Source organism: Cyprinodon tularosa, unplaced genomic scaffold (genome assembly GCF_016077235.1).
Source record: "Cyprinodon tularosa strain WSP-4 unplaced genomic scaffold, ASM1607723v1 ctg610, whole genome shotgun sequence".
NCBI lineage: Eukaryota > Metazoa > Chordata > Actinopteri > Cyprinodontiformes > Cyprinodontidae > Cyprinodon > Cyprinodon tularosa.
The window spans coordinates 82,609-105,731 of NW_024039353.1; the positions used below are offsets into that span (position 1 = coordinate 82,609).

At 38.8% G+C, this 23,123-nt stretch overlaps 1 protein-coding gene across 4 annotated transcripts in view; it reads left to right on the forward strand.

Annotated features, from left to right (window-relative positions):
- LOC119798139 (glutamate receptor 1-like) overlaps positions 1-22,070 on the forward strand; it is a 91,154-nt gene extending 69,084 nt beyond the window's left edge. For 3 of the 4 annotated variants that reach the window (XM_038307488.1, XM_038307490.1, XM_038307492.1), the window contains 3 exons: positions 5,595-5,709; positions 13,779-13,913; positions 19,783-22,070. In XM_038307488.1, the coding sequence (XP_038163416.1) occupies positions 5,595-5,709; positions 13,779-13,913; positions 19,783-19,995 (463 nt within the window). In that variant the 3' untranslated portion in view covers positions 19,996-22,070. Of the gene's footprint in view, positions 1-5,594; positions 5,710-6,849; positions 6,965-13,778; positions 13,914-19,782 lie in introns of all 4 variants that reach the window. The other variant, XM_038307491.1, reaches the window with a different exon arrangement.
- The last annotated feature ends 1,053 nt before the right edge of the window (positions 22,071-23,123 follow it).

Consider the following 23,123-nt stretch of genomic DNA (forward strand, 5'->3'; position numbering starts at 1 on the left):
AGCCCGCCGATTGCGGCTCCGGGTCTGGAACTGGGGAGCCCGCCGATTGCGGCTCTGGAGCAGGGTAGCCCGCCGATTGCGGCTCCGGGTCTGGAACTGGGGAGCCCGCCGATTGCGGCTCTGGAGCAGGGTAGCCCGCCGATTGCGGCTCCGGGTCTGGAACTGTAGAGCCCGCCGATTGCGGCTCTGGAGCAGGGGAGCCCGCCGATTGCGGCTCTGGAGCAGGGGAGCCCGCCGATTGCGGCTCTGGAGCAGGGGAGCCCGCCGATTGCGGCTCTGGAACTGGAGAGCCCGCCGATTGCGGCTCTGGATCTGGAACAGGGGAGCCCGCCGATTGCGGCTCCCGGTCAGGAACAGGGGAGCCCGCCGATTGCGGCTCCCGGTCAGGAACAGGGAGGACCACCGACCGCGTCCCAGGAACAGGCCCACAGGAGACCGCCACCTACGGCTCCTGGACAGGAACTGAGGAGCCCGCCGACTGCGGCTCCACATCTGGAACAGGAGAGACCACCGACAGTGGCTCCACATCTGGAACATGAGAAACCACAGACTGTGGTTCCGCCTCAGGAACTGGGGAGGCCACCGACTGTGGCTCCACCTCAGGAACAGGAGACACCACCGACTGTGGTTCCACCTCAGGAACAGGAGACACCACCGACTGTGGTTCCACCTCAGGAGCTGGAGGGACCACCGACTGTGGTTCCACCCCAGGAACTGGATCAATCACCGACTGTGGTTCCACCCCAGGAACTGGAGAAATCACCGACTGTGGCTCCGTCTCAGGAACAGGGGAAAACACCCATGGAGGCTCCTATTCAGTCTCTGAGGTGGCTTGAAGCGTCTGTAGAAGGTTCTTGGCGGTTTGTGGCCCCTGCTGAGAGGCTATTGGAGGCATATTTTCTCCAACTCCAAACTCTGAAGCCCTCTTAAGTTTATGCTCAGGGGTCTCTGGACGGCACAGGGCAGGCTCAGGGGTCTCTAGACGGCATAGAGCTGACTCAGGGGTCTCTAGACAGCACAGAGCTGACTTAAGGCGATGCTGTTTCTTACGCCGAGGGGTCTTGGAAGCTAAGTTAACAGGTTTACTGATTGAATCTGGCAACAAATTAACTGGTTGGAAAAAGAGAGTTCCAGAATGGATTACAGGGTCTGGGGCTAACAAATCAGGCATGGGGTCAGGTTCAAAACTAACTGGGTTATTTTCTGGAGCTGGATGTGGTGGCTCGAAGGGGAAGATATCCTCTCTATCCCCATAAAAAATAATCCCAGAGATCAGACTCATGGATGTGGGGAGCTAGATAATCAGGCGAGGGAACAGGTCTAGAAACCACGGTGACGGGTTCAGGTGTCTGGTCAGGCAGTACGGCTCTGGGTCTACTTTGCAGTCCTATATCTAACCCGACTGCTAGCTCTATGAGATCCTCAAGGTTATCTGGCTCAACGTAAAAGGTTAGCTCGTTTCTGACCGGTTCATTTAGAGCTTGGAGAAACGCAGTCTTAAGTGCAGACTCGTTCCACCCGGAAACGGCTGCTTTTTCCTGGAACTCGGTGTCATGATGGGTGCACGAAGAGTGACCCAAATATGCAGAACACCACTAGACGGACACAGGAGTAAAAGTTTAACAAGTTTATTTGTTCACAAGCACACTGATTTGACTGGTTCTGGTTCGGGCCTCGAAACTGGTTCACCGGAGTCTGCATGAGAGACAGTTCAGTTAGCGTTGCGCTTTTGAGCTTGCGATCTAGATTTTTACTGATTGTACCTTGAGGGTTCTTGTAGATAACTTTGAGAGGGTCACTGTTGGATCTGGAGAGGAGTTGACCAGCAGAGTCCGCTAGCTGCTTCAGCGTCTTACTTCTAGTTCTGAGCTGACCTTGGCCTTGGGTTTTCCAGCTCTTAGTCCTGAGCTGCATGGAAGTTCACTGAGGTTCTTCAGGTTTGGCTCTGAGGGTCGGCTCGGCAGGTTAGCTCTTCCTGAGCTCCACAGGGGAGAAACTGGTTTCCTGGAAGACAGAGACAAGAGTTAGAATCCAGGCAGGATTCAAAGTCACAAAGATTCACTGAGAGTCTAGGCTTAGGCGCTGACCAACTGGATCAGCACTGCGGCGTTGAGGCAAGGTCTGAAGACAGCTTATGTAGTGGATCCTCTGATGATCTGATGGGCTGCAGCTGTGCAGAAGGCTCACTCAGGAGGATCCACGGCGGACTCTGCTGGAGAAAGGTGGAACTTCTCCAGCTCCCAACACTCGGAAGAAAACTCTGCAACGGATCTATTTCCCTGTTTAGATTTCCAAAGTCCACTTGAAAACCAGGATTTATTTGTGACCTGATTAAAGGTCCTTTCAAACTCCTGGATGAATTTCTCATATGTACAGTTTAATCTAGTTTTAGGCGGAAATCTGGTCTCCGCCCATTCAAGGGCTTCACCGGACAGAAAAGAAACGACTAAAGCTATCCTATCCTTATCATAAAGAAAACTAGAATCATAAAATCCAAAAAACAACTGACACTGAAATAGAAATCTCCTGAGTTTTCTTGGATTGCCGGAAAATCTCTCAGGCAGAGAAGGGCTGAGTGCAGAAAACGACGGGCTGGGTTCTGACCAAAAAGGAAGATTATTATCTTGACGGGGAAGTGACGTCATTGCCGGTGACCTAGGAGACGGAAGTGAATTCGGAGCAGGACGTGCCGCTGACGTGGCGTTAGCATTATCCAAGTAGCTAGCGAGTGTTTGATTCTGCTGTAACTTACGGAGGGTTTGTGTATGTCCATGGATCTGAGCGTCCCGTTCCTTAATCCAACGACGGAGGTGATCTGCTGGGCTTTGGGTTTGGCCGCAGTGTTCTGTCATGATGGGTAATCTGAGCTAGCCCAAAATGCAGAACACACACAGAAAACGGAGTAAAAGTTCAACAGAGTTTATTAAGGTTCACAAGCACACGATAAAGAACAAATTCTGGAACAGGTTCAGGGCTGGTTCACTAAAGTCTTAACTGGGACTGGAGACTGTTGGTTAGCAGAGTTCATGGGAAGCTAAGCGTCTAGCTTCAGGCTTAGCATGGCAGACCTTGATCTGAGCTTCCAGCTCACTGCAGAGAACAACTGGGAATATCCACATAGGATTGCTCAGGCTGAGCTTCCAGCTCATTGCAGAGAACAACAGGGATCATCCACATAGGATTCTTCAGGGTGAGCTTCCAGCTCACTGCAGAGAACAACAGGGAATATCCACAAAGGATTCTTCAGGGTGATTCCACATAGGAACCTTCAGGTTGGCTCACCAGGGCAGATTAGCAGGTTAAGCTCTCCTAGAGCTTCAGGCTTGAGACTGGTTTCCTGTGATGCAGCTCTTCCAGAGCTTCAGACCAGAGACAGGGTTCCAGTGAGGCAGCTCCTCCTGAGCTTCAGACCAGAGACAGGTTTCCAGTGAGGCAGCTCTTCCTGAGCTTCAGACCAGAGACAGGTTTCCTGTGAGGTAGTGATGGGCTATCTGAAGCCAGGCTTCGAGGCTTGTACCGAGTAATAAGGGGGCGTGTCAATGAAGCCCCGCTTCGAGGCCTGTGTTGTCTTGTTGAAAACCACGTGACTGGCAACAAACGAGGCCTCGCATTGCATTGGTCACGTGACTGCTTCATTTTGCGTGTTGGTTTTCAAAATAAAAGCGCGATGAATCCTGTTGCTTTGTGGGTTGTAGTAGGTGGTTTGGTCTCAGCAGAACAGTTTTCATCAGCAGTGGTTGTAATGGAGCCGTCAAAAAAGAGAAAAACCTCTCATATGTGGGAGTATTATAAGATGACAGATCACAACCTGAAACAGTGAAAAAAGTCATATTCCTAAATAAAAACAATTAAACCTAAAATCCAGAAATTTCTATATTTTCTTTTGTTTAATCAGGAGATGCATCAGAATCACACATCAAAACCAGACTAAAAGCCATTAGAAGAGGCAAACTCTATGTGTAACTTGATATTAAGAATCAGAACTAGAACTCCTAGGAAGAGATGATTTTAAACAAATTCTGTCTTTAAGGAAGCAAGTTTCAAGCTCAAAGTACACAGAGTCTGCAGCAACAGTCACTCAGTTCTCAATACATTAAAGTAACACATATCTTCATTGTCTAATAAGTCCATGTCATAAAAGAAAACCTAACGCCACCACTGATGGTCAAGGATTAGATTGGCTACAAATCATTTTAATCATTAAAACATGACAATTGAATAGGATTCTCCTCTTACTAAACATGAGTTTGATGAAAACTTTGTGACAATATTGCATTTCCTAATATTTGGAAGTATGATCCAACTGAGTAACAAGGCTGTTACAGTTTCACCAGCAGATGTCACTAGTGAGTGATGAATGAAGCATCGAGTAATGAACTTTTTTCAACACTTTGCGTTGGAAAGCTTCATTGCTTCATGAGGCTTCACTTGCCCATCACTACTGTGAGGCACAGACAAAGGAGAGATTAGAATCTGATCTCACACTAGGGACAACCAAGATTCAATCTGTAACAGAGGCTTAGGAAGCTAACCAACTAAGATCAAAACTGCAGTGTGGAAGCAAGGTCTGGCAGGGGCTTATAAAGGTGAGGTCTCCTGATGAGAGGATTAACAACAGGTGTGCAGGAAGACTCCAGCCCTAGGAGACCCACGGCGCACTCTGCTGGAGACAGAGGGTAATCTCCAGATCCCAGCAGTAACTCCAGTCCTAAAGGAAAGAAACACAGAACAGAAGAGGATCCTCGGCCCCCTCTGGTGGGCAAGCCTGAGGATCCCAACACCTATGAGTCAATCAGACATGAAGTACTATACTTACAGGATAGACTAGTAACAGATATATAGAACAAATACTCTTTGTCCCTGTCATGTCACTATATGAAATACAAGTGTTTGACTAAAAAAATGGAGAAATCATTACTTTACGATACCTCTTACTTAATAGGTAGAGTAGGTACATACAGATTATTGCAAGATTAGTACAAAGATTTGGTATTTGAATGGGGCTCATTTGCTGGTGATGAGCTTTTGGTCTTAAAGTTTGTTCCTCACTTTCTTTTAGGTAAAAAAATGTATGTCATGAAAATAACAGGAAAAGCTAAGGCAACCCGACTTAGTAAAACCTGGAGAGCTATTTCACAAGACCACTTAAGGAGATTACAACTAACTGCAAAGACTCAAACAATAAACAATGAAGCATTGTCCTCCTTACCTGCTGAAGCCCATACTTCTTATATTCTTTGCCATTTTTTATGACGTATCTGGAGAGTCTGGATGACCATATTTTTAATTATAGCTTCATTCCAGAAACTATCATCTACTTTTTAGTTTATCATTTTATTTAAAATTTGGTAATGTTGGATAATACGTAGTACTTTTGTTCTCCAAAGCATGAGAAGAGCCAAGCTCTAGGAATATCAACCTGAAGTTATCTGATAGCTTCAGTAGTATACTAAAGTCTGGGCTGAAAACTGCAAACTTTTCCTTTCACACACACCATTCATTAGTTATCAGTACGCAGCTGAAATGATGTTGCTGTCTTCCCATTAACACCAAATTCCCTTTTTATCCCCTATTGTTACTATCGTCCCCTGTAGAAACCCTGTTAACTTGGCAGTGTTAAAACTGAACGAGCAGGGCCTGTTGGACAAATTGAAAAACAGATGGTGGTATGACAAGGGAGAGTGCGGCACCGGGGGAGGGGACTCCAAGGTCAGATCACCGTAACCCTGAAGGGTAACGTCAGGCAATGCCACATTGGGGTAACTGGCAGAAAGGCACAGCTTTAGTACCAGGCGGGAAACACTCTGGGAACATACATGTAAAAAAAAAAATCAATAATCTAACAAAATCCTTCTCTAATCTTTGGGGTATTTATATTATATAATATTATTTGTATTCTAAAAGTTACAGTTTATCATTAAGATTCATGGCTCATACATTGATTTATTCCTGGTTTACTCCATCTTTTTCTTATATATGTTGGTATTTTTCCACTTTTGCCTGTCTTTACAGGTTTTATTTTATTCTAGTGTGCTTCACAGTCCCCTTTAAAAAGTAGATATATTATCCCCATAGGAATAAGTACTAAGTAATCCTCTTCTCTAAGAAAGTCCTAAGTAAGCTTCCACTTACATGACACTCAGTTTGCCAAATATCTACAAGAAAAGTATTATCCTAGTCTAGACAGCTGGGATATTTGGAACCCCCGTTTGTTAAGAATGACTATGTTAATCTAAATACAGTATTATGCTGCTTTATATCTTGTCTTATGAAGTTTCTTAAGGCTTCCTCTGGAACTCAAGCTTCATGTTACTTTTTAGATATGTTTCATTTATTGATTTATACAGCATCATTCTGCATCCTAAAGCATCTTGTCTCCAACATAATAAAATACAGAAGTCATAAATTAATTTGGGAAGCAGTGTCTATTTTGATGAATATACTTAATTAAGTCAAAGTGTCCCAGAAAGTTTTCAGCTGTTGCCGGTTACCCAAAGTGATATAGTAATACACATCTCGCACGTAGGGAGTCAGGTAAAAACAAGCTAGATGGAGTATTAATGCATATCACTTTGACTCAAAAAGTTTCCAGTTGTTTTTTTGTGTATTTTTTCTGTTTTCTGTTTGTTTCTGTTTTATATTCCCGTTGTTGTTGAGCTGTTACTTGTAGTGTATCACAGCATCTGTACAAAATAAGCCAACTTTTGCTAAAATCGTTCTGCCACCACCACTGTTATTACTACAACTGCAGCCAATGCAGCTGAACAATAACATAACATAACATAGAGGTGCATAATGTTATTTATGTTATTTCCAATCCCCAACTCCCCTTCCCTTAATTCTTTGAAGAATCCCAGTAAACCTAGCAGTACTGAAGCTCAATGAACAAGCCGTCTTAGACAAGTTGAAAAACAAGTGGTGGTATGACAAGGGGGAGTGTGGACACAAGGACTCCGGCAGAAAGGTCAGTTCTTGAGGTGACTCAGTCTGGTGTCACGGTCATGTACTCCTTTACCCCCACATCCAACCCACTTTCTCCTGCTCCCTTCCAAAATAACAATGGCAAATGCACTTATGAAGTCTAAACAGCTTCTTTATCAATTTATTTTTAGTTCTGATGCAAGATCTTATGTTCAAGGTGATTAACACTAGCTGTAGCTCTAAGATTTTGGTTTATTCATAGTTATTTTGACCCCCTACTTTCTTTTGTTCTACCTCTAAGTTTGGCATATTCTGAAGACTTATTAAACATTGGCTTTTAATAATTTAATGAAACATATATACCAAGGAAATTATCACAAAATATTCAATGCAGTCATTTTTTAAAATAACATAAAACCTATAAGTCCTATTCAACCTTGTAGGAGCTGATAAGTGTGGACTTTTGACAAATACCCCTTAGGGCATTGCACCACAAACACACACTTTTAATATCTTTTAAGAACCTGTGACATACAATTTGCGAAATATTTGGCAGCTCCTCTCTGCAGAGTTGGTAATTCATGTAAAACAGTGGTACAGACATATTACATTAGATAAATAGATAGATGTTTTCCATATATTTATTCAGAAAAACATTAATAAACATTTTTGTTTAAGTTGATAGTATATTGTTTTCTGATAAAATCTACCCTGTTTTAGTTAATTTCATTAATTTATTTCAGGTCATTTAGGCCACTTGACTCTTGTGAAACCTGGATGTTATGGCAGAAAATAAAGCATAGATAACATAAAGCCTGACAGTAGACCGTTTAAACATATTGGAAATTGCTGTGAGAAACGGTTCAATTTCTTACCCGGAACAGCTTTATTTGAAACAATCACATTTTCAAAGGTACAGAATTGCAAAGAGGCAAAGCGATCAGAAACAACAGGGGTCAGATCGATTTTATTTTTGTTTAAACTTGGAAATAAAAAATTGTAAATTTATATAGCCTACCTATTGAAGCTCCTAAATTTTCAGATAAGGTCAAAACAAAAAAAAAAGAAATCGTGGATCTAATAAAGCTTGTTTTTAGCGTGGGTCAGAGGCAACAGCTTATTTGGAGGATCAACGAAATCGTGCAAGAAACATTATTCAGGGTTTAATATGATTTTATCAGATCAGACCGGATCAGATCGATAGATAGATCGATAGATAGATAGATAGATAGATAGATAGATAGATAGATAGATAGATAGATAGATAGATAGATAGATAGATAGATAGATAGATAGATAGATAGATAGATAGATAGATAGATAGATAGATAGATAGATAGATAGATAGATAGATAGATAGATAGATAGATAGATAGATAGATAGATAGATAGAGAGAAAGAAGAGATATATAAAGGGAACACTCAAATAACACATCCTTATTCTGAATTTATTAACCAATGGAGACTGGATTTAGAGTTACACACAATCCAACTTTGATGTGATATCCTTAAAATGGGTCACAATGAGGCTTAGTAGTGTGTGTGGCTGTAAGACCTCCCTACATGGGCATTGTCCTGTGAGGGGGCAGATGCTCTCCTGAGGATCTCCTCCCAGACCTGAACTAAAGCATCCGCCTACTCCTGGACAGTCTGTGATGCAACGTAACATTGGTGGATGTATTGAGATATGATGTCCCAGATGCCCTCAGTCGGATTCAGGTCTACTGAGACAATCCAATACCATGTGGTTTAGCATTGTCCTGCATTAGAAGGGAACCCACCAGCATATAGTGTCACAAGGGGCCTGAAGATCCAATCTCAATACCTTATGGCAGGCATGCTATTTCTGGCGAGAACATGGAGGGTTCCAAAGAAATCACAACCAACACCATTACTTACCGGAAGTTACAGGCAGCAGAACCCTCTCCACAGTTTCTCCAGGCTTGCAAAGTCATGTTTATCAAATGTTTTCAGTGTGAATCTGCTGTCATCTGAGAGAACAGGGCACCAATCCTGAATTTGTCAATTCTGGTGTTCTCTGCAAATGGCAAGCGTCCTGCACAGTGTTGGGTTGTGAGCACAACCCCTATCTGTGGACAGTGCTCGTACCATCCTCTTGGTGTTGGTTTCTAACTGTTTGTGCAGACAGATGCACATTTGGCATGACATGTTGGAGGTCATTTCGCAGGGCTCTGGCAGCCACCAACATTTAAAAGTAACCATAATATCAGCCAGAAAACATAGGTTCTGAGAAGTGGTGGTGGTCCCCACCTGCAGAACCATTCCTTTGAGTGTGTCTTGCTAATTGCCAATAATTTCGACTTGTTGACTATTCCATTAGTACAACAGCGTGTGAAATTAATTGTCACTTGGTGTTGCTTCCTAAATGGACAGCTTGATAGAAGATTATTTGGATTGAATTTATATTGTGTTTTTTAGTGTTCCCTTTATTTTTATGAGCAGTGTATAATATACATATACCACAATTCCACCCTGGAAACAAAATGCTTCTTAGAAAAGGCCAGTAACTCAAATAGTAAGAGTAAGTTTAGTTGAACTGATTCACCCCATACATCTGTAAGGCCGATAAAGACTAGACATAATAATGGTATGCTGTCATCAAAAATAATTATCATACATTATCTTAAAATTTTAACAACAGAATACAAGTTTGACATTCTGGGGATTAATTATTATTCCAAAAGTGAACAATAAAGGTAATACTAAAAGCTGGTTAGCTTAGCTTAAAGTACAGAGACAACAGTTAGGCTTTCTTTGAGCTCAAGCATTAATATTAGTACACAAATCCTTTGCAGTAAAAAAAGATGGAGAGGAATGGAAGGTAGTTGCTACCTACCAATATTCAATTGATTTTATGGATCATTGTAACTTTTTAATAAATATTGTATATGTATCAGAATTGTTCGATGATAATGATCCTTAGAAAGGATTCCCTGGACCAACTATCAGCCCATAACCTGCCTTTGCACAATATGAAAGTTTCTGTCCGGCATCATAGTGGCTAAGGTAAGCAGGCATATAGATGTTAAATGGCTTGAAAAGAAATGAACCGATATGATCTGCCTGTCACTTCATACTGCAATAAAAAACAGGGAAGTGTTTCGGATTTTATGGTCACTTTAAAAAATAGCTGAAGTAAGAGCTGGAGAAGAGGGAAGAGCTGGAGTTGGACTTGGATGCATTTAAATCGAGACCCAAACGCATCTTTATAAGAAAAGACTTAACTACGGATCCCAACTCAGAAATGGGATCACTATCTGTGGTACATGGATGACATCTCACTGTATGCTAAGAGTGAGCGATCCAGACCACCAGGATCTACAGCGGGGATCGTTAGTGCAATTACTTTTGTGTGGATAACCTTTGTTCTTTTTTTCACCCTCAGAAGGAGATGCTGAAGAGGGTTATAACTACCTTAGAATACCACAAGCAAATAGCAACCAACAAGAGGCTGCAAGGAAAACAGAAACAGCCAAATACCTGCAAATAGGGCAAGTTCTGATAAGGTCTTGGCAATCAACAACTATGTCTTGCCAGTCCCATACCCTGCTGGAGCAATAAGTGACCAATTAAGGAAATTCGGTCCCACAAAATACATGGTGGATTCCATACCCCAACCATAACTAACACTCCGCAACTCACTAGGAATGAGTCCACTAGGAGTTCAGAGCCACCTCTGAAGATGCAACATCCACGTTCTGCGAATATAAAAGTAAGATGTCAGATCCATCTTGCTTTGTCTCCTTCAAAACCACTTTTTCATCAAAGGCCAGAATTTTTAGAGTTCACTATTTAATTTCTTGGTTTCATCATTAACCTGATTCGAATCACCATAGTTCTATTTAAGGTCACAGCAATTTGTGAATGGTCAACGCCATCTGCTCGCAAATCGGCTACAGAGATTTCAGAGTCTTTTTTTTTTTTTTTTTTTTGGAGAACTAATACATGGTAAAAAGAGATTTTTTATGTTGCTTTACAAATGTGTTTCAGGCAAGCTTGACATTTGGCAAAATGTTGCTGTGCAGTGGCTTAAACGGAGGTCTCAGTTTGTATAAAGCCACATATATCTGGTGTTTTCCTCAATGCCAGAGCCCAGAAAAGTAATGTTTTGGGAGTAGGACAGGGGGAATTACAATGTAGGAGAAGCTTCCCTGTTTTATATGAATGTTTTACGCAACATAGCTGCAGCAGTGTACATAAAAACAATGATCAAACAAAGCATATTTTTGTACTGTATTGTCTCCCAAAAAAAAGGAAAGTCTCCTCTTAAAAAGATTGATGTTTACAGGTAAATTCTATAGTAATTCTGATATTTAATGTAGCAACTTTTGCATATCCTTTGCTTCAGACTTTAAAATAAGCTAACCAGCTTAATGACTATTGCAGAAATTTGAATGAACAAGTAACAAAATGACAAACTTTTATTTCACAATAGTGCATAGAATTTAGATTTACTGAATCATTTCATTCATTGAGGCAGGGTCTATAACTGCTGCTGACTGTTCTGAAGAACAAGATAGGCAAATAAATATAGAACAGTGGAAATGAGGATTCTGATGTCAGGAGATCTTTTTGTATTTTTGTCAGGTCACATTTATGTAAACTAATGAGAAAATTAGCCAATACTCAGTCTGATCTGTCACTTCTTGTTCTACAGATAAGGCTTTTTATGACTCCAGACAAGATTTTCTTCAGAAGCCTTTTCTCCACTCATCCCTGTCTTCGTTCTCCAGAACATTCAGTGGTCAGCACTGTTCAGTCTAAGCAGCCACAGACAGGGGTGCAGGGCTCTGCAGAGAAACATGGCATTTTACATCACTTTTTAACACAAATTCTGTCTGCCTTTGGGAGGGGTGGGGGCATTTACAAAGATATTTTAAGCATCCCCTGATAGCAGAAAACTTTCTTGAGGATTTGGAATACACTTTTTTTTTCCTTGGGTGATGTTTAGTCACTAAGCTTTGACTAATACAATCTGCCCTGGAATAAATCTTTCAGATCAAAGCACTTTTTCAGATGTATAAAGTCACAGTTGGTAATCTGAAAATATATTTTCTTGTTCCCTTTTTCCTTGCTGACGTCTCTGCTTATGGCTGTTCTCCAATAGATGAAATTAAAGCAACTGACCACAGCTTTCCATCCTCTCCTCTTCCTTCCCAGACACACTCACTGATGTTTTTGTATCCAATCTGTCATGAAGCTCCTGTTTTGCTCTGAAATCTGTGTAACAGAGCGTGACTAACCAGGAGATGTTCATCAGTCTGTCGAAGAGACAGCTTACTGTCAGACTGAAACAGGACATATTTTTAATGGTTAAGGGTAGTTTTTTTTTATAATTAAATTTTTAAAAAGGCCTGTAAGAAGATGTTACAAAGTTTAAGTGCACAAACTTACACATCAGACCACCAACCGTGTTGAGATAACAATGCAACCTCTCCAATTTTTTATCCATTAACCACAGCCATTCACTACTTTGAGTGATTTGAAGGTTGTTATAATGCTAATAGCTTTGAAGCTCAATTCACCCCCTCCCAATGACAAAAAAAATCTTCTCAATTTCAAAGTTTACATAATATTTACTCCAATCTTAAACAATTTCATGTCCTGCACAAACTGATAAAAATGCATGATGTCTACACTTAGAAGACATAAAGCACACCAAAGTTTTCAGTTTTTAATTTTTTTATTTTCATGTTATTAAATTGCAAATTTAATTGCCTTTACAAAGATGTAAAAGCTAAAAAAACAAGACACCGGTATATGAATGAACACTCCTTCTCCCTGGCTGAAGTCTGGCTTTAAGGTGTCTCTTCCAATGACCTCTGAGATGCTGATTGCTTGCAGAACACATGGCAGTTTGGAGAGAATATAATATAACAAAGGTTTTAAAATATAGCTATTTAAGAGTATATTTCCTTTTTGTTGACTTTTATTCTGAGAAATACGTTTCCTGCATGATTGCATGTGGTAGACAACAATGGAATGTCAAAGGCTGTGATTTGAGGTAACAAAGGGTGAATTCACCCTCACTAAGTATAAAATATGAAATGTTTGGGATAAAAATGCATGAATAAAGATATTAGATATTTAATAATATGTTAGTTCGAGCATATATTTACATCAAGTTAAACAAAGAAAGATGAGGTGGTTGTTAGAGATGGATTTTAGTGTGCAAACAAAAAATGTGTATTTTCATTGAGGCACAACCTAAAGGAAGATAAGGCAGACAGAGGGTAGAACTGAACACTATAGTATAAACATAATAAAGGAAACTCTAAAACTAGAAACAAGCAAATCATTTTAAGAGCTGACAAGGACCATGACCGTATTGAATCTGTTAATGTTAGATGAGTTTTCTCTTCAGGCAATTTAAGGGACATAATCAAACTTTTTTCTTCTTTTTAAAAAGAAGACTGTTGGCTAAACTTTATGCGTAAGAACAATTGGATGTATGAAAAAATATCTGAATATGCGGAATTAAAAGTATTAGCAAAAAACATGTAAATAAGTGGGACAAAAACACAAGAACAAAATATTCAGAACCAACCAGAAAATATATTATAATGTAAATTATCACCTCAAACAGTCAAAGGCAAAACGTAATACATATTTCATGTTGCTATTTCACATGGAGTAGGAGCTAGGTTACTGATTTTTTTCAATTCTAATTTAAAGGAGTGTCTCCTCATGTCACAGCCTCTGAATGATATTTTTTTCTGCTTATTATTAAAATAAACCATGAACCAGAAAGTCAACTGTGAGGTTATTCAGTAGAATTAATTGTGATCTCAGCACCATGACTGTCTTTCCCTAAATCTAAATCCCTATGATGACAGGACAAGACAAGTGCTCTCAGTCTCAGTAATGTAGCCGGAGTATTCTACATTCTGATTGGTGGACTCGGGCTGGCCATGCTGGTGGCTCTGGTTGAGTTCTGCTACAAGTCTCGGATTGAATCCAGGAGGATGAAGGTAAGTCTTGGTACTCAGCCATTTGTTCAGATTTTTTTTTTTTATAGTTTTGGTTCATAATTTTCTACCACAAAGTATCCTAACATTTTGGATTTTAAGTGTAATCAACTCAAATCTACTCAAAAATTTTCTTTTTAACTTATGAAATTTGTTTCCTGAGCAACAACATTGAAAAAAAAAGGAGTTGAAAAAGTGCTCTCTAAAATTTAAAAGCTGTTCTGTCTTATGGATAAGACACTTCTGGAAGTTTAAAACGAAGAATCCTTCAGGTTATTTTAGCTCTTCTTCCCTAGTAAGTCTTAAACATGCTGCAAATATGTTGATCCACCAACAGTCGTTAGATTGTATCATTCATGAACAGAGTTATTTTTTTTTTTTTTAAGTCGTGAGCATCAGCTGCTGCTGTTTTTCAGTTTTTCGCCACAGGGCAGCAGCACCAATGTGTCTTCCATTTCAAAGTGAATCAACTGAACTCTTCTCAGCTGCCACTCTGTTCTCCGACTCCTTATCATTGCCGCCGTCTGTGTGTGATGAAATTGCAGTCGACTCGTCACAGACTGCGTTACTCTATGCTGAGGCTTTGATGAATGGCACAGAAGGAACAAACAAGTCATTAGAGGCTAGTGTGAGCTAAAACACTCTTTCATGCTGGACTTTAGTTATTCCCTTCACATGCGTGTCTGAGCTCAAAAGGACTTAAAGTGCTCTCTGAAGGCAGCGATGACACAACATGTGGAAGATTTCATCAGTAAGAACAGATGGAGGAGCTTGCAGACCACATTTATTCTTCAGTCAGATGCATCAAAAAGAAACTATGCTCCTGTCACCTACACAAAACATGCAACATGATGCTTTCTTAAAATATTTCTTTCAAAAATATTAAAGGTGGTCACAGTACAGTCACTTTTAATAGATGTTATTGTGAATTCATCGGGTAGACTAATGCATAGTAGTGCTCTTATCATACTGTAGATTGTGAAGCAAAAGGAAATTGTTACTTGGTTTAAAATTTTTTATAAGTAAAAAAACAGCTGTGAGTGTGACTTCATTGGGAGTGACACTCGATGGTTAAAGGGTATAGCTTAGGGGGCGGTTTGGGATTGGGCCAAAAGGAGGGATGCTGTGCACGCGGGAAATCAAACCACACGTGTGCAGACAAGGAGCAAACATTCATATGTGTGATATATTGGAGCCCTGTGGTACTCTATTTTCGCATCTAACACGTTAAACATGGGCATGTGGAGTAGTTTATGAGTGTCTGTATGAAATAAAACTGCTCGTAGAACTAGTGTGTGTCTGTGTTTTTATCAGAAGTGTCACACCATATATATTCCCCCTTCAATTTAGTCTTTTACAGCCAGTTTTTCCTGCAACATTTTGTGGAAGATTGATAGAGCTGAATACAGGAAAGCACTGAAAGAAAAACCTTGTAGAGCAGAGTCTCTGTCCTTGCAGAAAACAAGGCATACAAATAGCATAATACTTAAAAACAACATAGTCCCCATAAATGTGGGGACTATGTTCAGGGTTTTACGATACATGGAGTTTTTTATGTGTTTCTTATGGGGTTGGTGGAAAACTATTACTGTGATGTATGATTTTCTTGAAATAATAGTTTTAATGTTCCCACTTTTACAGGGGTCTGATTTATAAGGCTTGTGTACACACAAAACTGGGCCTTAAATAAAGCTTTCTCTGAAGTCCTTGAAAAGGTTGTAATTTCTAAAATACAAACATGGCATAATAATGTGCGGTCACGCAAACTACATATTTTGGAGAATGGATCTCCGTAGACCAGATTGCATATAAACAGAGATTTAATTTCACTTTAAATGAAACTTTAATCATAGATTGATTTTATCAGATCCAAAACTGCAGTGTGATAAATGCTGACACTGCCAGCACTATCTTCCTCTGTCCAGCAATCAACAGGGTGGGTCCTACTACAGGTCGGTGTATACTATAAATATAACAAGATGTGAGGACATTACATGAAAGGTTGTGAACATTTAAATAACCACCAAACTACCCCTGCATAATGGCGTAGTTTGGTGGTTATTTAAACCGCCCCCTACTTTGGAAACTTTGGAAATTGTGAATGGGGAATTACACCTTTTTGAATGTCATTTGATTCTCCTCCCATCTCAAAGCTATGTGCTTATGGATTTAATCTGCAGCTGATAACTGCTTGTGAACCAATGAGGGTGAGAGAAATATATTCATTTAATATAGTTCAGTTCAAGCTGACAGGTTTCTTGGGAATTGGTTGGGATAATCAGAATTATAAACAGATTCTCTCCTGTCATTTTATGTTTTAAGTACTTACTGTATATACCGGGGAATGTGAAAATAAAAAAATCTTTAAAAAATAAAAAGAAATTTATGGTCAACTAACCGGTAGCAAAATTAAGCATTATTTACATGATTTCTAGGTGAAATGTGGACAGTTATATTCCTATTGTTGATGTAAAAGCATATGGCAGAGGTGGTGATGTTCGATATGAGATTTATTGCTGCTCCTATAAATGAATAAACCAGGGATTTGTTTGCTCCAATCTGTATGATGACTGAGTAAGTTTGGCAGCAAAATGCGAGGGCGTCTGAGAGCCTAAGAGGCCCGACTCAGGATATTAACTCTGGATCCACATCATTAGTTTTACTGAGAGGTTACACACACACACACACACACAATCACACACACACACACACACACACACAGAAGAGCTTCACACTCACCATGTTCAGAAAAAGCTGAACCAAAAACTAACCCTATTTTGTGACAGTTTTGGAGACGGATCATTTGTGCCAAGGCAAGTTAATGTGTATAGCACAGCTCAATACATGGACAATTCAAAGTGCTTTACACAAAATAACAGCAGAGTAAAAGCATATGAAGATAAAACATGATAAAAGCAGGTAGTAAAACAAATAAAACTGATGGACCGCCACCTTTAACTAATAATACCTCAGTTGACAGTTTAATTTCAACAGTCAAACGCAGTTCTAAATTAGTTTTTAAATTTGACTTAAAGGTGTAGTGGAGGATTTTTGTGAATTTTTGGAAAGACCCGCCCTCTCCACTTTTGAAAGTAAATGCACATGCACAACCCTGTACCCGCTTCTGAGAGGGAATGCCTATTAAACGCGTGTGAGAGCATGGCCGAGTCCATTTATCCTCGTGCATGCTCTGTTTATAAGTTGCTGTTTGCATCACTCATCCAAGCTTACTTTCCAAAAGAAGATTTACAAATGTTTCCACTATGTCAGACTCACCACCGGTACGTGAAAATGGGGACAAGCACATAGGACAGCCTTACATAAACATATCACCTGAATAATTCCTAAGTGGGAGAACTTGCAAAATACCAGGATGTTCAAATACTTATTTTCGTCACTGTAGTATGCATAATATCTGAAATACATTTCTTCAAAATAATAACGATGACCAGTAACAACAGGAATATTGAGATCTGAAATTAATTTCTAGACATTCAGAATGTTTATTCTAGATGTGAAGAATGTCATTACATTTTCATACTACATATTCAGTCAAACTAATACACATCAAATTCCTTTACCTGTTCTAACCACAAAAACATTATGGAGAAAACTAGTTAATGGCTTGAATGGTGATGGGCCGATGTATTCTATTAAGCTGCTGCAATCACCTGGCAGCAGGTGAACATTAAGGATAAAAAGCGTTGTTCAAACAGGTATGACCTGCTCATCATCTTATGGGGTTACTCCTCAGTGTTATTCTTCCATCACACAGTAAATACCAGGTGGCTGTTTACAGCATTTTCAGATGTTATCATTTTAATAAATAACCATATTAGCAGTTATCAGTCCCAAGGATTACTCCAGATTATGCCAGAAAGCTCAATAGGTTGTTTTCACTGGATGAATTCATATTATAATCCTAAAGTAATTATTTTACTCCATGGAAAGTTAATCTATCTATGTGTAATTTGACAATTAATCTATCTATGTGTAATCTACCGTAATTTATCTATAACCACTCTGAATTTCAGTAGATCTTAATGTGATTGAAAAAAATGATAATAATAATTGATCCCCATGTCGATCATACAAAACAAACCAAAAACAAATAAACCTCATAACCTGTCAATTGTAGAATCATCTCCCTATAAATATTGAATTCTCTGCAAATTAATGTTGGTCATTCTTTAACTGAATCCTCACCAAACAGACTTGCAGTATTTGTTTTTTTTTAAACTTAATATCTCTAACGGACTTAGTGAATTACTTTTTTTTTTTTTTTTTATAGTATGCACAAAACTATGAAAAAAAATCTCCTGACTAGATGAGGAAATAAAACAACAGCATTGGCCTTAAGGAGGGTAGAGACAGAGGACACTGAGTTCACTTAACCAAACCTATCCAGAGTTACCCTAATTTTCCTTGATTTCAGGTTTAGAAAACGTAGAGTTTAATCGCAAACCTGCTTTTTGAAGCGGACCCCTGCTCAATACAGAAATCTCCCTAACACATAAATGTCCGTCAAGCTGGATTTGGATTTTTTTTTGGCTTGATATAAACTTTAATGCATTTTGTGGAGTAAATTAAAGAGCAAATTTGGGGTTAAATTTTCTACAAAGTGCAAAATATTTGCTGATGGATCATATTTTAAAAGTTTATTTGGGATTTAAAATGTTTTGTTTACCACAAAAAAGTTCATTTACTAATAGAGGTCAAATTTTTACGAGTGTCTCTAAAACCTGCTCTTTATTCATCATTTGACATCACATTGGTGAGGCAAATATTCAAATGGATTTTCCGAAATCTTTTGTTTTATTTGTTGGTTGTTCATAGAATGTTTAAAATGTTGCCCGTTTTTGATTCCAATGTAAACTGTTTTGGGCTTAAAACTGAACCCCATGGGCAGAATAACACCTTTTAGTTCAAACATCTATTTCAACATGGTTGAAATAGATGTTATGATTTGGATAGATGGTCTGACTGGATAGAGGGACATAGTATAGGATGATGGGACAGGGATGTCAGCAGCTACAAGAGATTGAATTCATTCTGAACTTTAGATTGTCAGGGGCAACTTTGTAGGATTTTGGATATATTCTGCTAGGCCGTTTGCTGTATCCTATTCAAAACAGTTTTTCTATGAGCTTTCCAATTTGGCTTAAATAGTGATTCCACTCCCCGTTAATAAGGTCTAATATCTTGCTGACCTTCACTGTACAGTGTTGCCACAGCTTTTAATCATCTTTCTGACTGTGATTACTTCCCTCATCAACAACTGTTTATGAAAGATGACATTCAAGGTGCATCAAATCCGCATTGATCCAATTTAAACTGTATTAAACCTCACTGAGACATATGAAATCAGTTTTTGCAAGAAAAAAAAAAAATCCTTACTTTTTTATTTGTTATAAATCGTGCTCTTTTCTATTTATATGCCTTACTGTTTATGTGTTTATCTTTAGTCTTAGCCCCATGTTTTGTTTTCTTTTCCCTACCTATGTTGCAATGTTTTTTTGTACCTCAACGAGTCTTTGTTTTCTGTTTGTTTCATTTTTTTAAAAATCCACAGTGGTTGTTCCCACTGTAGTCTCTTTCAAAACGTCAGGTACAAGTTTTAAGGACCATGTATGAAGGTGGCTTAAATATATTTAAATATTGGATATGGGGCACATATTGCATTCAGACTTGGTGTTGTTGGGTTTTTTTTTTTTTTACTTGACCCCAAAAAAACTGAGCCAAATTTTCCCACATAGCGAACAGTGCCTTATGTTTCAGGTAAAGATTGAAAGGAATAATCTCCGCCATGATCTTTGCTGGAATATGTACTTCTGAAAATAACTTTTAGTTCTTATCTACCCTCTGCCTGCAGGAGCTCATTGATGCAGCCATGATGAGTACCAGCCTCGGGGGGATGGCAAGTGGAGTCGGGGATGTCACGGCTGGAGGTTTCAGTGGAGGAGCATCCGGATGTGGGGGAGAAAACGGGAGAGTGGTTGCGCATGATTTCCCAAAAGCTGGAGCACAGGGTTTACCCTGCATGAGCAAGGCAGCAGGGCGTGGACTGTCTTCCACGGGCATGTGACACAAACCCAGCCAGCTGACTGGACACTATGCTAATGTATTTTGGCTAGTAGGGTAAGGGGAGGACAGTGAGGGATAAGTAGATTAAGAGAAGATAAGGAAGAGTGGGAAGATGTAGGATAAACATTCAAGTCATTTTAAATAATGAAAAAAAAAAAGTGAAGACCAAGCAATTGAAAGATAGGATATAAACGTGGAGAAAGTTTAAAACTGATCGAAGGATGCTGATGTTCACACTATTTGCCCCAAAGGCAGCTGAACTACAATGAACTCAGAGCACCTGGACACTCCACCTGAGCTGGATCATGCTCTTGTACGCATTTGGGGTCAACAGCAACATTAACTGGAACTCGTTTTTTATGAGCACTATCTTATACTGAACTTCTTCTCTTCTGCAATAATGGGACCTGAGAGGGAAGGATTTTTTAAGCTTCATAAGGGGTAAACTGATGCACTTTCCCTTTTGATTCTCTCTTTTTCCTTTGATTCAGATTCAAACACAGAGTTGTCTCACGTTCACACTTAACACCACTCTTCCGAGGTGGAAATGTTAAAGCATGTGAACATTGCAAATGTTTTATTACTCTAAAACACAGGCTTATACTGTAATGTAAAACCTGAAAAAAAATGTTGAACTGAAATGATGGCTATCTTTGTGATATATTTGCAGATAAGCTGTAACAAACTTGTTTAACATTAAAATCTTTCCGTTTACTTGGATGAAGGTAAGCCAGCTACAAACTTTTCTAATGCCTAATTGTATGTTTAAAGATCATAACATGACAGTCATAGAGAAAATGTAAGTTTTCTGTTAGACATTTTACATAACAGAAACTCAGAAGTGAGTAATCTGGTCTTCATCAAGTCATACAATCTGAAAACAAGAAGATAATCTACAAAAATATTGCAATGACTTTAAATTGGTTTTAATAATAAATAAATAAAAATACAGAAGTAGTTAATATGAGTGTTCTAAGCATATTAAGCAGCCTTCGACTAGTTTTTTTCTGTTTTACGTTATCAGTTTCTCACACCCTCTTAGAGGAGTTTTGGTTTAACGCTCTTTACAAATTTGTTTAATTTCATGGATGTTAGCAGACCATTGTTGTGCAGCTATAGCATTTCAACCATGCTAACTTTAACTTCCTTTCAGCACCTTTGTACTTTCCTTTTTCACAAATTTTACAAATGCTGAAGATAAGTCAAGTCATTAACTGGCTGCAAGAAGAAACCTATAATGTTTCCATGCTGCAATGGATTTTAGCCAAAATCGTTATTTTTTCCTTTTGTCTATATCAATACATGAAAAAAAAAACCTAGATGACATCTTGCAAACCTGATTGATGCCGTCAGGCTGTTTTTAAAGAGAAGAAAGTTGTTCTGGCAAAAACTTTATTACATATGTATTTAACATGTTAAATCTGGCCTGTGACAATAGAGCTTCTAGGTTTTTGGTATATCTCTGAACATAGCATGCTCTAATCTTCTCATTAAAGAATGATGGACTGCAAATAATTTGAAATAGCCTTATAAGCCTTTCTGATTGCCTTGCTAATTGCAGATGCCATCATTTGACAATGATCAGAAATTCAGTGCATTTGATCCACATTTGGCCTCTAAACTGAAGGAGTAAGGATAGAATTTACTTACTGCTTCTGCATTTTGACAAAAATGCCAAAAATTATAATGATAAATAAACACAGTTTGCAACATTGGTTGAATTCAGCTTAGTTCACAATGTGGAAATACTTTTTTTGTATATACACATAAAACATCTGGTTGAAAGAAAGTTTTCAAATGGTAAAGAACCATAATTTTTGAGAGCTAAATACATCATCTTCCTAGGCGGCTGTAAAACAGGAGCTAAATTTACCATCTCAGTATAGTTTTAATTTCTGAAAGGCTTTAGCAGAAAAGATAAATTGATAACCAGTCAGAAAAAAAATTAACTAAGGCATGTGACACGTGGGGAAGGAAAATAAATGTTTCCATGTTTGGGGCCACATTTGAGAGATAAATGATTAATAATTCACAACAGGAAGTTTATAAGATATAAGTAAAGTGACTAAATGTATAAAAGACTTCATTTCCATACATGTAGCCCTGTTGACGCCTTCAATGTCATGAAAATGCGCACATACGCTCAGAGGCAACATGGTAAGTAACGGTAACAGAAAAAACACTGGACTTGATGAATACTAGCAGCTGACTGAAGGCTTCAATAACAGATGTAAATTATCAGCAGAGGAAAAACTCAACTCATTTTTTTTGCTGTAAATGCAAAGTAAAGTTAAAATTATATGACAACAATATAGAAGTTTAAAGGAATAAACCAAACATTTATTAAAGACTGGGGCTTCTTATTATCAGGTGTGGAAATGGGGAAAACAATAAAAAATTTACAAAAAAACTAAAAGAAGCTATCAAAAAATACAAAAAGAGTTACTAGATAAAGTAAGAGAAATTGATATATAAAACACCTGTGAAAACATACAAACTGAACTAATATGGTTAACTCCAAAGGGTAAAAATATCAGAATGTGGCAAACCATAAGTGATTCAAACAAAACCATAAAGCAACCTGCAAGACTCGATATTCAGAATGATTATAAGACATTTAACATATTTCTTACAGATGTTTATGCTAAGTAGCTTAAAATACTAATATTAATTCTGCTTTCTTTGATATGCCCTTGCTGCCCTCCGATGATTTGCTCTGTGCCTGCCCACCCCTTACTAATTAAATTCATTATCATTGATCTATAGATTAGATCACATATAAATTTAAACTTTCCTCTGAAATTATTATCATTTATAAATATTTTAAGGTTCCTTTACACTTTATAATAAATTCAGGGTTTGTACATGATTGATTAGATGCAAATCAAAATTCCTCTGGGACACTTTTAAAGTAAACAAAAAGATATTTCATGTTTTTCCATGGGATCTCGTACTGAAACTCATATTTACTTGTACTCTCATTTTCTTTGGCTTATCTGAACTGGAACAGAGGGGCAGCAGTCTCCTCATGGACTTCCCTCTCCCTTGACTACTGGTCCAGCTCCTCTGGGGGAAGCCTAAGGCATTTTCAAACCAGCAGATAGTTCCTCCAGTGGGACATTGTCATTA